A 12,514-nucleotide genomic window follows, 5' to 3' on the forward strand; every position below is an offset into this window, starting at 1 on the left:
TTGAAGGAAGCATGAGCTCAGTTCGGGGCTCTCCCCAGGTCGGCAGAGCAGCAACGGGAGCAGTGCATGTTCGAGCGCTAGTCCGACCGTTGTTTCCGCATGTCGGACTAATGCTCCGTCGGAATTACGTTTGGATCCCTCCAGGATTACAGTTTAGGCAATTGGCACAGGGTGAAAAAAGATCTGATATAATATAGTATGTAGCTGTCCCAGCAATGGGTATTTTGTAATATTTTATTTTATTGTTTACCTTTCTAAAAATGTGTAATATGTGAACATTGTATGTATTTTTGTTTTGGGTAACATATTGAATTTGTATGGTGTGTGGTGCCTTGGCTTCTATTGCTCATTTCATTATGACCTGTTGTAAGGGCATGCAGGTATGGTCCTATGTGATTAGTGTTGAGCAGCATTGATTGCACCTGTGTGAGCTAAGCTCAGTCAGAACAGAGTTTCAGTGGCGCAAGGAGCTCTTCCTACGACAAAAAAAGAGTCCTTAAAATAAAGAATATAAGATACAGATAACGTAACTCTCCTAAAATAATTGGCAGAAGGCGCAACACGGTATGTTACATGTTGTTTTGTTTGTAAACAGTAGCCTATTGTCATTTCATCGTTTGTTTGAACATGTGAATGTAATGGAAGTTTCATTGTGTATTGTGAATGTGGAGTATTTTCATGATTATGGACACTTTAAAAGGACAGCTCGACTGTCAAAGAGGACATTCATGATTCATATTTCATATTAATAATTAATTGTGTTAAAAAGGATATTGTTTGTTTTGTGTTGCAGCTTTTCACGTTGTCTTGGGCTATAATAAATTGCCTTGAAATATCAGTTGGAGCGTTGTCATTCTGCTGGTTGAAGAGCTTTAGGAGCGGTTATAGTATAATATAACGTTATGTTAATCTAATATAATGAATCTAATATTAACCCTTTCCAGACTGCGCTTCATGCTACAGACAGAGGAGCAGGACCTGCAGAGGGAAATGGAGGCCAAGCAGGAGACAGTTCTGGAGAGACAGGCCCGGATGAGAGAGCGAGCACGGACTCTGAAGGAGCAGAGAGAGAGAGAGAGGCTGCAGCTGGTGGAGGACAAGATGGAGCAGCTGTGCAGGTATAGGGGGCGTCCCTTTTGGAAACCCAGCCAATAGGAAGACAGAGGCTTAAGTAATTTCAGCCCGTCCCTATTGGTCGTCTAAGAGCTCCCCTGCACTTTGGGGCCTTTAGCATGCTGTGAACTGGAGTTGTGGCTGTTGAAAAGCCCAGCCAATAGGAACACAGGGCTTGTGCTCCCCGTAATCACGCACAATTAGCGACGTAGTCTTTTCTCACCAAGTGAGCTGAGTGCCATAAAAAAGTCATAAAACTATGCCTATACGCCTGACGTTTAAAATAAACGGCGACATCACGCTGCCATCTGGTGGTAGCAAGGGGTTTGGGGAGTCATTTAATGCGGTAGTTCCGTGTCCGTCACAGAAGGGGTGTCGCTAATTTGTTGTGTGTGATGTTTGAGGAGGAAACGCACCTTGGCGACCCTCTTGGGTCCCAGCTGATCAGACGCCACTCTGCTATGCATTTTATTTTTGTTTTCGCGCGTGGGTTTTTTTGAGGGGCGCTAGCCCCTCCTACATCCAGCTTTTGTCCCCACAAACCATGTCTTAAACAAACATTAAATTCCCATTGACAATGAATGGAGAATTTTACATCATAGTGTCTCAGCAAACAGGCATAGTGTCTATTTTACGTCATGATGATGTATGATGATGAGAGCGCCCCTCACTTCACACGGGTATGATTATTTTTGAGGGGTGCTAGCCCCTCCTATATACAGCTTTTGTCCCCCACACGTCTCGACATTTGCCAATGACAATGAAAGGAGAAATTAGGTCAAATGTCCGCCAAATATGATGTAAATTTAACCAACCCAATCACATAAATTCAGTTGTTCATGAGATAATGTATGATGATGTACAATGATAAGAGCACCCCTCACTTCACACGGGTGTGATTTTTTTTTTTGTCATTTCCGCTCCAGAGAGCAGAGCGAGGAGCTTCGCGCGACGCAGACCAAGCGCTGTCAGGACCAGGTGTGCGTGGAGCGCGCCGTGCAGCTGCGCAGCGCGCAGGAAGAGCACCGCCAGCGGCAGGAAGAGGAGGAGCTCTACACCGGCCTGTGGGAGGCGGACCGGCTGGCCAAGGAGGGGCGGAGCCAGGAGGAGGGGCGGAGACAGAGGCGGAGCAACCAGGAGGACCTGGCTCACCTGCAGGTCGTTATCACTTTTTTCATTTTTTTTTCTTTTGTGACTTAAACAGATCGTGACATTTTTTCATATTTGTTTTAGGTTTTCTGAGCTCAATTGCACCAAAAGAAACAGAACTTTTAACATTCAGTTGATTTTCTGTGGTCTGGGGATTTCTGGCTCAAACAAGAGCTCTGATTTGCCTGTGAACTGTGATAGTCCACAAATCCCATATATGACATGATGCGCCAGCAGATGACGCGCAGCAGATGTCACTGTTGAGGGCATTTTGCCTGTTTTCATTGCAGCTCAAAAGGCTTCAGAACACACAGAGAAAACCACAGAAAATCCACTGAACATTCAAAGTGCAGGTTGTGTGGGTGTAATTGAGGTCATAAAACCTAAAAGTTTAGTTTAGTTTTAACTGTATTTTTTCTTTTTCTTTTTTGTTGTTGAAAGGGTTAGTTTTGTTTTATATTGTAACTTCAAAAAGCAGAGAAAATAGCAGCTGATGGAGAGTTGATAACTAAAAGGTGTAAAATGAAACGAAATGGACCCTTTTACCGTTCCATTTAAATTATTGTTAAACATCTGCATTAATTAATTTACAAGAAGTTTACACAATACCCAGTTAGAGAATGTAGAATAATAATTGTTATTTTGAACCTGTTATCTCTCCTAATGGTATAGCAACATCAATACAGCATGGAATTGTGGACAAATAAAAAACGTTATCCAACGAGAACAAAATATTCTTTAGTTTTGGGTCTGAGAGGCTAAATGTCATCAAATGGTGGTCCGTGGCTCAAATGGATCTGAGAGGCTAAATGTCATCAAATGGTGCTCTGTGGCTCAAATGGGTCTGAGAGGCTAAATGTCATCAAATGGTGGTCCGTGGCTCAGATGGGTCTGAGAGGCTAAATGTCATCAAATGGTGGTCCGTGGCTCAGATGGGTCTGAGAGGCTAAATGTCATCAAATGGTGGTCCGTGGCTCAGATGGGTCTGAGAGGCTAAATGTCATCAAATGGTGGTCCGTGGCTCAAATGGGTCTGAGAGGCTAAATGTCATCAAATGGTGGTCCGTGGCTCAAATGGGTCTGAGAGGCTAAATGTCATCAAATGGTGCTCCGTGGCTCAAATGGGTCTGAGAGGCTAAATGTCATCAAATGGTGGTCCGTGGCTCAAATTGGTCTGAGAGGCTAAATGTCATCAAATGGTGGTCCGTGGCTCAAATGGGTCTGAGAGGCTAAATGTCATCAAATGGTGCTCCGTGGCTCAAATGGGTCTGAGAGGCTAAATGTCATTAAATGGTGGTCCGTGGCTCAAATGGGTCTGAGAGGATAAATGTCATCAAATGGTGGTCCGTGGCTCAAATGGGTCTGAGAGGATAAATGTCATGGTGGTCCGTGGCTCAGATGGGTCTGAGAGGATAAATAAATAATGCTGCATAAATAATGTATTAAAAATAGGATGAAAAGGGTTGAAAACCACTGGATTAGTTTGACCTGTAATGACCCTGGCTCACCTCCAGGGGGTAGTGTGTTAATGAACTCTTCTGCTCACCTGTGCAGGCTCAGGTGGAGGAGGCGGAGCAACAGAGACAGGAAGCCAAGCAGCTCAAAGAACAGGAAGCACAACGTGTGGTGAGAGAGAGTGTGTGTGTGTGTGTGTGTGTGTGTGTGTGTGTGTGTGTGTGTGTGTGTGTGTGTGTGTGTGTGTGTGTGTGTGTGTGTGTGTGTGTGTGTGTGTGTGTGTGTGTGTGTGTGTGTGTGTGTGTGTGTGTGTGTGTGTGTGTGTGTGTGTGTGTGTGTGTGTGTGTGTGTGTGTGTGTGTGTGTGTGTGTGTGTGTGTGTGTGTGTGTGTGTGTGTGTGTGTGTGTGTGTGTGTGTGTGTGGCAGGCAGGCAGGCAGGCAGGCAGGCAGGCAGGCAGGCAGGCAGGCAGGCAGGCAGGCAGAGGACAGACAGAGACAGTGTGTGTGTGTTGTGTCGCAGAGGAGAGACAGTGTGTGTGTGTTGTGTCTATCGCAGAGGAGAGACTGTGTGTGTGTGTTGTGTCCATCACAGAGGACAGACAGAGACAGTGTGTGTGTGTTGTGTCCATCGCAGAGGACAGAGACAATGTGTGTGTGTGTGTGGTGTCCATCGCAGAGGACAGACAGAGACAATGTGTGTGTGTGTTGTGTCCATCACAGAGGACAGACAGAGTGTGTGTGTTGTGTCCATCACAGAGGACAGACAGAGTGTGTGTGTTGTGTCATCACAGAGGACAGAGACAGAGGCGCTGCGCGCGGAGCAGCAGCAGGCTGGCGTCCAGAAGCAGAGGGACCAGGAGGCTCGTCGCAGACAGCTGGACGGATGTCTCCGCCTGAAGACGCGCCGTCTGTCCCGCGAGCTGCGCGACCAGCTGGCCGTTGACGCCCGTCTCCTGGAGACGCTCTTCTCCCAGGACACCGACGAGGAGCAGGAGGCCGCGCGCAGGAAGGTGACGATGGATGGATGGATGGATGGATGGATGGGTGGGTGGGTGGGTGGACGGACGGATGGATGGATGGGTGGGCGGGCGGACGGACGGACGGACGGACGGACGGACGGACGGATGGACGGACGGACGGATGGACAAAAAACATTAAAAAAAATAAAAGTTGAATTTTATATTATCGGTCCTTTAAGGCTGAAAGGATAACACAATAGTTTATTAGTCATAAAGTATGTAAACTACACAGAGGTACAGTCAGACTCTTCAGACTCCACCTTAGCCTGTGGTACTCGCCCTAGCCTCGAAGACCTTGCAGACTTATGCAAAATCTAAAAATGTGATTTAGACAAGCAGCGAGCTATGTATGCTTAGATGATTTTGATTTATATTTTTTTGATAGATTTGCACGACTGAAAAGACGAAACGGAAGTGGGGAGCTGCTTCACTTCCGCGTTATCGCTTTGTTCATGATCAGAGATTCCGTTGCTCCAGACTGTATGACTGGAAACATTTGAAAATTGCGGGAGGCAACAACAGTCTAGGTGTGCGAGACTAATTTACAACTTTCAATTTAGGCATTTAGCAGACGCTCTCGAGAGCGATTTACAGAAAGCAAGAACAACACATGGTAATACATCAAATACATAGGAAGAGTCACCAGTAAGACGCCTCAGGCGAGAAGCGACCGCAGGGCTGAGACACTCTACCGGAAAATGTAAATTCATTATGTCAGCACTACAGCGGAGCGGACAGACGGTAAAATCTCTACCAAAGTCCTGATGTCACTCGCTCAGGGCCGTAGAAGTTTCATTTTAAATTGGCTCATATAAGCATTGTGGTCTAAAAATAAATAAACTGTCTCAGCGATATTGTCAGGGAGGTGTCTCTGTGTCGTCACAACAGTGATATTCATAAGCAACCTAAGAGCCTAACATCTGTCTATATCTGTATAATGAAACTATGAGCGGCGGTGGCTCAGGGGTAGAGTGGCTGGATGCAAGGTTGCCAGTTCGAACCCGGGCTCCCCCAGAGTTAGTGTCGAAGTGTATCTAAATTAAATGAGTTTAGCCTTTGCATACGCCTGTAAGGTCGTCAAGGCTAGGGCAAGTGCTACGGCAAGTGCTAATACATGCCTAAATTGTGTGCGTGGTGTGTGGTGTGTGGTGCGTGGTGGAGCGTGCGTGGTGCATGGTGCGTGGTGTGTGGTGCGTGGTGGTGCGTGCGTGGTGTGTGGTGCGTGGTGGTGCGTGTGTGGTGCGTGCACGCAGCTTCAGCGGCAGCAGGAGGAGAGACAGTACCGCGACTACCTCCAGGAGGAGAGAGACGAGCAGAGGAGAGATGAGCAGGAGGAGGAGCTCCGCGTTGGAGAACAGCTCCATGACATCTGGAGAGAGAGAGCGGAGCGGAAACATCTGGAGGGGCGAGCAAGGAGCAGGCTGATGAGAGACGTGACGGATGTGAGACGTCTTCAGATCCAACACCGATGTAATTATGATAACTTAATATGATAATAATAATACTTAGGGCTGTCAAACGATAAAGTAGCGTCGCTGCTTCTTCACCTGGAAAGGAGCCAGCTTAGGTGGTTCGGGCATCTGGTTATATGCCTCTCGGGCGTCTACCTATGGAGGTCCTCGAGGCACGTCCCACTGGGAGGAGACCCCGGGGCAGACCAAGGCGCATTTGGAGGAATCACATCGACTCACTGGCCTTGGAACGTCTCGGGATCCCCCAGGAGGAAGTCACTAATGTTGCTCTGGAGAGGGAAGTCTGGAGCTCTCTGGTGGAGCTGTTGCCCCCGCAACCTGACTACGGATAAGCGGTTGAAGATGGGTGGATGGATAATCACAGCTTAAAAAATAATGAATCATGATTAATCACCATTCGAACTATGTCCAAAATATGTATGTCATGTTTTTCTGTATATTGTTGTGTCATACGTATGTATGTAGTATGTATTATTATTCTTCATAACAATTGTGTGTGTGTGTGTGTGTGTGTGTGTGTGTGTGTGTGTGTGTGTGTGTGTGTGTGTGTGTGTGTGTGTGTGTGTGTGTGTGTGTGTGTGTGTGTGTGTGTGTGTGTGTGTGTGTGTGTGTGTGTGTGTGTGTGTGTGTGTGTGTGTGTGTGTGTGTGTGTGTGTGTGTGTGTGTGTGTGTGTGCGCGCGCGTCAGTGGATCAGAACATGCAACAGCAGCTGCAGTTGGATGCAGAGAAGACTGAGCTGACCAGAACTGTCCAGGAGGTCAAAGTGTTGGACGAGGAACAGAAGAGATGGTACGTTTTAAACCAGAAGCAAAGATTTGAGTTAAAAAACGTTCACTGGGAAATATATATTCAAAGATTTGCACATATTTTCAGGATTTTTGAAAAATAGCAGATCTACAAGCTCAGATCTTGTAGATCTGCTATTTTTCAATAGCTAAAGTATAACATAATGCTTAAAACACCAAAAGGGGTTCTCGCCCTTAATGGGTTAAAAAGATGTTTAATAATTAACACTAAACACGGGTGATTTTCACCCGGACGATTATATTTTAGTACTTTCATAATGTTGCTGATGTCAGAGGTGGGCGGGTCTTTCAGTACCTTCATGATGCTCAGTGACATCATAATGTTGCTGATGTCTGAGGTGGGCGGGTCTTTCAGTACCTTCATGATGCTCAGTGACATCATAATGTTGCTGATGTCAGAGGTGGGCGGGTCTTTCAGTACCTTCATGATGCTCAGTGACATCATAATGTTGCTGATGTCTGAGGTGGGCGGGTCTTTCAGTACCTTCATGATGCTCAGTGACATCATAATGTTGCTGATGTCAGAGGTGGGCGGGTCTTTCAGTACCTTCATGATGCTCAGTGACATCATAATGTTGCTGATGTCAGAGGTGGGCGGGTCTTTCAGTACCTTCATGATGCTCAGTGACATCATAATGTTGCTGATGTCTGAGGTGGGCGGGTCTTTCAGTACCTTCATGATGCTCAGTGACATCATAATGTTGCTGATGTCTGAGGTGGGCGGGTCTTTCAGTACCTTCATGATGCTCAGTGACATCACAATGTTGCTGATGTCTGAGGTGGGCGGGTCTTTCAGTACCTTCATGATGCTCAGTGACATCATAATGTTGCTGATGTCAGAGGTGGGCGGCAGTGACATCATAATGTTGCTGATGTCTGAGGTGGGCGGGTCTTTCAGTACCTTCATGATGCTCAGTGACATCATAATGTTGCTGATGTCAGAGGTGGGCGGGTCTTTCAGTACCTTCATGATGCTCAGTGACATCATAATGTTGCTGATGTCAGAGGTGGGCGGGTCTTTCAGTACCTTCATGATGCTCAGTGACATCATAATGTTGCTGATGTCTGAGGTGGGCGGGTCTTTCAGTACCTTCATGATGCTCAGTGACATCATAATGTTGCTGATGTCAGAGGTGGGCGGGTCTTTCAGTACCTTCATGATGCTCAGTGACATCATAATGTTGCTGATGTCAGAGGTGGGCGGGTCTTTCAGTACCTTCATGATGCTCAGTGACATCATAATGTTGCTGATGTCTGAGGTGGGCGGGTCTTTCAGTACCTTCATGATGCTCAGTGACATCATAATGTTGCTGATGTCTGAGGTGGGCGGGTCTTTCAGTACCTTCATGATGCTCAGTGACATCATAATGTTGCTGATGTCTGAGGTGAACGGGTCTTTCAGTACCTTCATGATGCTCAGTGACATCATAATGTTGCTGATGTCAGAGGTGGGCGGCAGTGACATCATAATGTTGCTGATGTCTGAGGTGGGCGGGTCTTTCAGTACCTTCATGATGCTCAGTGACATCATAATATTGCTGATGTCAGAGGTGGGCGGGTCTTTCAGTACCTTCATGATGATCAGTGACATCATAATGTTGCTGATGTCAGAGGTGGGCGGGGCTTTCAGTACCTTCATGATGCTCAGTGACATCATAATGTTGCTGATGTCTGAGGTGGGCGGGTCTTTCTGTACCTTCATGATGCTCAGTGACATCATAATGTTGCTGATGTCAGAGGTGGGCGGCAGTGACATCATAATGTTGCTGATGTCTGAGGTGGGCGGGTCTTTCAGTACCTTCATGATGCTCAGTGACATCATAATGTTGCTGATGTCAGAGGTGGGCGGGTCTTTCAGTACCTTCATGATGCTCAGTGACATCATAATGTTGCTGATGTCAGAGGTGGGCGGGTCTTTCAGTACCTTCATGATGCTCAGTGACATCATAATGTTGCTGATGTCTGAGGTGGGCGGGTCTTTCAGTACCTTCATGATGCTCAGTGACATCATAATGTTGCTGATGTCAGAGGTGGGCGGGTCTTTCAGTACCTTCATGATGCTCAGTGACATCATAATGTTGCTGATGTCTGAGGTGGGTGGGTCTTTCAGTACCTTCATGATGCTCAGTGACATCGTAGAAGGTATATTTGTTTTCCTGCCCACATTCCTGGTTATTTCTACAGGCAGGTGTTTGGGTGAATTTCACTCGCGTTTAGTGAGAAAAGAGGAAAATCCTATACACCCACAATGGACTTTTTTTATTTAATTTTTCTTCACTGGACCATTCTCACATGTCTTAGGAATGGGTGGACCAAAGGAGAAGTTCCCAACTTAATTTTTCACTGATTTTGTCCCCCTATCTATTTTTCGTTTTTTTGTGATTCAAGAGTAAAAAAATATATATTGTTAAACATCTGCATTACTTAATTTTCAAGAACTCTACACAATTAGAGAATATAAAATAACTGTTATTTTGCTTGTTGTGGACAAAATGTTATCGATAACAAAATATTCTTTCGTTTTGGGTCTGAGAGGTTGAATCTCATCAAATGGTGGTCCGTGGCTCAAATGCCGAATAAATAATGGGCCTTGACATTATTTCTTTGCCCCCCCCCCCCCCCCCCCCCCCCCGCCAGTCACAAGCAGAGCTGTGAGCAGTACCAGCAAGATCTTCTGGCTCAGATGAAGCACCGCCAGGGTCTGCTGGAGGCCGACCGGGCTCAGACGGAGACGGAACACCAGCAGGGTCTTCTGGTCCAGGAGCGCTACCGCCACAAGATGGACGACATCTTGTCTCAGCCTCTCTCCTCCTCCTCCTCCGCTGTCACGTCTGTCCACCCCTTTAGACGCTCAGCGGTGCAGTGTTGATTTTGTAAGGCATTTTTTATTTTAGTTTGCGTCATTTTATAGTCATTTTACTCACCTGGAATGTTTCAGTGTTCGTGTAGTCGACGAAATATCATTGTCGACCACAATGTATTTTGGCGGGCCTTGGCGAAGGTTGGCGAAAGGGCCTTTCTTGTGTGGAGTTTGCATGTTCTTCCCGTGTCCCCTAGTGTAGGTACCCTCACAAAACAGTAATCCTGGTCTGTAAACTACCTCCCCCTGGCCTTGCCGGGGCGCCTGATGGAGGGGAAAGGAACTGGTTGGAAAAACGTGTTCCTTCCACGCTCTACGTCCAACCAGGGAAATTCCCCCCTGTCAGGTGTAAAGGAGCGACTTGGACACTCATGCATGTAGGAAGCATGAGTTCAAGTCCGTTGCTCTCCCCAGGTTGGTGGAGGGCGTGTAGAGCCCAGGATCACATTAGATAATTGACAGAGGGGGTGAAAAATGGGTTACATTATTATTATTATTATTTTTAAGATATATTTAGTCTTGTACTTTTAGTGATCATAGCTTAGTTTTCATGTGGTTTCCATTTAGTTTTCGTCAGTGTAAATAAGGTAGTCGACGAACATTTATAGTTTGACTAAAACACTGCAGCGATGGCGGAAAGTAACTGCGTTTACTGTTTTTAGGTGCTTTAACTATTTCCAGTACTTTTACTTTACTGCTCCCACCTCAGATCCAAATGTTGTACTTTTTTACTCCATTGCATTTATTTGAAATCTTTACTTATTATAGTTACTTGGTTTTTCATCATTATTACAATACACGCTTAATTTCGGCCATTTGAAAATAGCAGATCTGCAAGCTCACTTTTCTATTGAAAATCCCCACGGAGAAGTCTTATAGATTGTGTCATATAAGAACCAAAAATAAATTAATAAATACATTGGTATGTGACTGTGTTGTGTTGTGAGTGAAAGTGGTTCTCTAAGTGTTCTAGTTCAGTCACATAACTCACAAATAGATTGAACCGATATTTAAAGATGGCGTGCCATAGTTTTGTACATTTTCTGTTTTTTTTTTACAGAACCTTTCCCACGTACCGATCAGAATACTGGTGCAACAACCAACCAAACAGACAACAAACCGCCAGTACACGCAACAGGAGAAGAAACCGATCAGGCCGCATTGCTTAGCCCAGTTGATGATGGGAAATACATTTAGGCCTGAAATTTAAAAAATGTCTTCTAAATCCTGACAGTTTTCTGAAATACTTATGTTTCTGTATCAGTGGTGCTCAATATTTTATGTCAAGGACCCCAGAAATTGTAATTGGCCACCGACCCTATCTGAAAATATGTTGTTCCTGCAGGGACCCCTCCCAGAAGCAAAGATTTGAGTTAAAGAATATGTATTCAAAGATTTGCACTACATTTTCACGATTTTTCAAAAATAGCAGATCTACAAGCTCGTAGCGTGGCACTCGGTGCCAGGCTATGAGCTTGTAGATCTGCTATTTTTCAATAGCTAAAGTATAACATAATGCTTAAAACACCAAAAGGAACCTCACCTCAAAAAACCTCACTCATTGATTCACTCGTGTAGGCTACCAAAATATGTTTTAATTGGGAAAAACAAATGTATAATTTCTCAGGTCAAATATTGATATGGTATTAAACATGAAATTAATTAATTACAAAGTCTAATTAATTAGATTATTTTTAATCCAGTCCTAGCCCTAGAAAACGTATACATTTTTCCCGCAGAATCATCTAACTCCAGCAAATCACTAATATTACTAACAAATATTTATCTTATGTCGTCATATTTAGGGCTTTAAAACAAAAAGTGAACCTTGTTTTTAACATGGGCGTCAATGGGAAATTGTGAAATTTGTGTGCCTATTTCAGCATTTTTCAATATGATCCCCTACTTGGATTTCTTAGGACTTTTGCTATGTTATTACTAACATATTTATGAAACAAAACAAAGTTTAATGAGTTTCTGTTGCAATTCGTTTGAGGTTGACCCCTTTCCCCCCCTTAGATTCCCTGATTTAAATGTAGTGCCCTCTGTAACAGAATCTGTATGACAAAAAAAGCACTACTTTTATTAGTTATAGCCAGGAGGTGGCAGTGTGACTCCACCACGTTCCAAGGATCATAAACCAACAATCCTAGGCTTTCATTTTTCCAATCTGTGTACTAATTCTGATATACTGCTGATAATATTTCAATATTTTCCATACTCATATAAGAGGAATTAAAAAGGATGTCAAAAACAGGTCTCATTACTATTAGTTTTTGGACTATCTGTGTGAATTATTTCACAGTGTATTGTTTCATTTGTGGTGTTTCACGTTTAAATTCCCTGAAGTGTACTACTGTACTAATTAAAAGATAATTATATGTATTTATGTGAAGTATGTTGTTATCATCAAATGAGGCCAGAGAAAAAGAAACACACGTCTGTCTGTCTGTCTGTCTGTCAGTATTTTAGTATTTAAAAAAATCACACCCGTGTGAACTGAGTGGTGTAAGGTCTTATATAGACTGATCAGCTGTGGTCTGATGTAATGTCTGACGTAATGAAATAACACCCGTGTGAACTGGGTGACCATAGCAACCGTGCTCATTTTTTGAGCGCAGACAGACAGACACGTAAACT

The 12,514-nt window shown here is 44.6% G+C and overlaps 1 protein-coding gene across 1 annotated transcript; it reads left to right on the plus strand.

Annotated features, from left to right (window-relative positions):
- Positions 1-401: 401 nt before the first annotated feature.
- Positions 402-12,259, plus strand: LOC306920405 (cilia- and flagella-associated protein 53-like). Its single transcript, XM_079497148.1, has 9 exons — positions 402-564; positions 945-1,118; positions 2,040-2,271; positions 3,816-3,887; positions 4,508-4,726; positions 5,989-6,205; positions 6,895-6,997; positions 9,652-9,887; positions 10,935-12,259. Exons 2-8 carry the CDS (start codon positions 955-957, stop codon positions 9,881-9,883), a joined length of 1,239 nt encoding a protein of 412 aa, XP_079353274.1. The 5' UTR covers positions 402-564; positions 945-954; the 3' UTR covers positions 9,884-9,887; positions 10,935-12,259.
- The last annotated feature ends 255 nt before the right edge of the window (positions 12,260-12,514 follow it).

Source organism: Electrona antarctica, assembly GCF_951216825.1.
Source record: "Electrona antarctica genome assembly, chromosome: 3".
In the NCBI taxonomy this organism is placed as follows: Eukaryota; Metazoa; Chordata; class Actinopteri; order Myctophiformes; family Myctophidae; genus Electrona; species Electrona antarctica.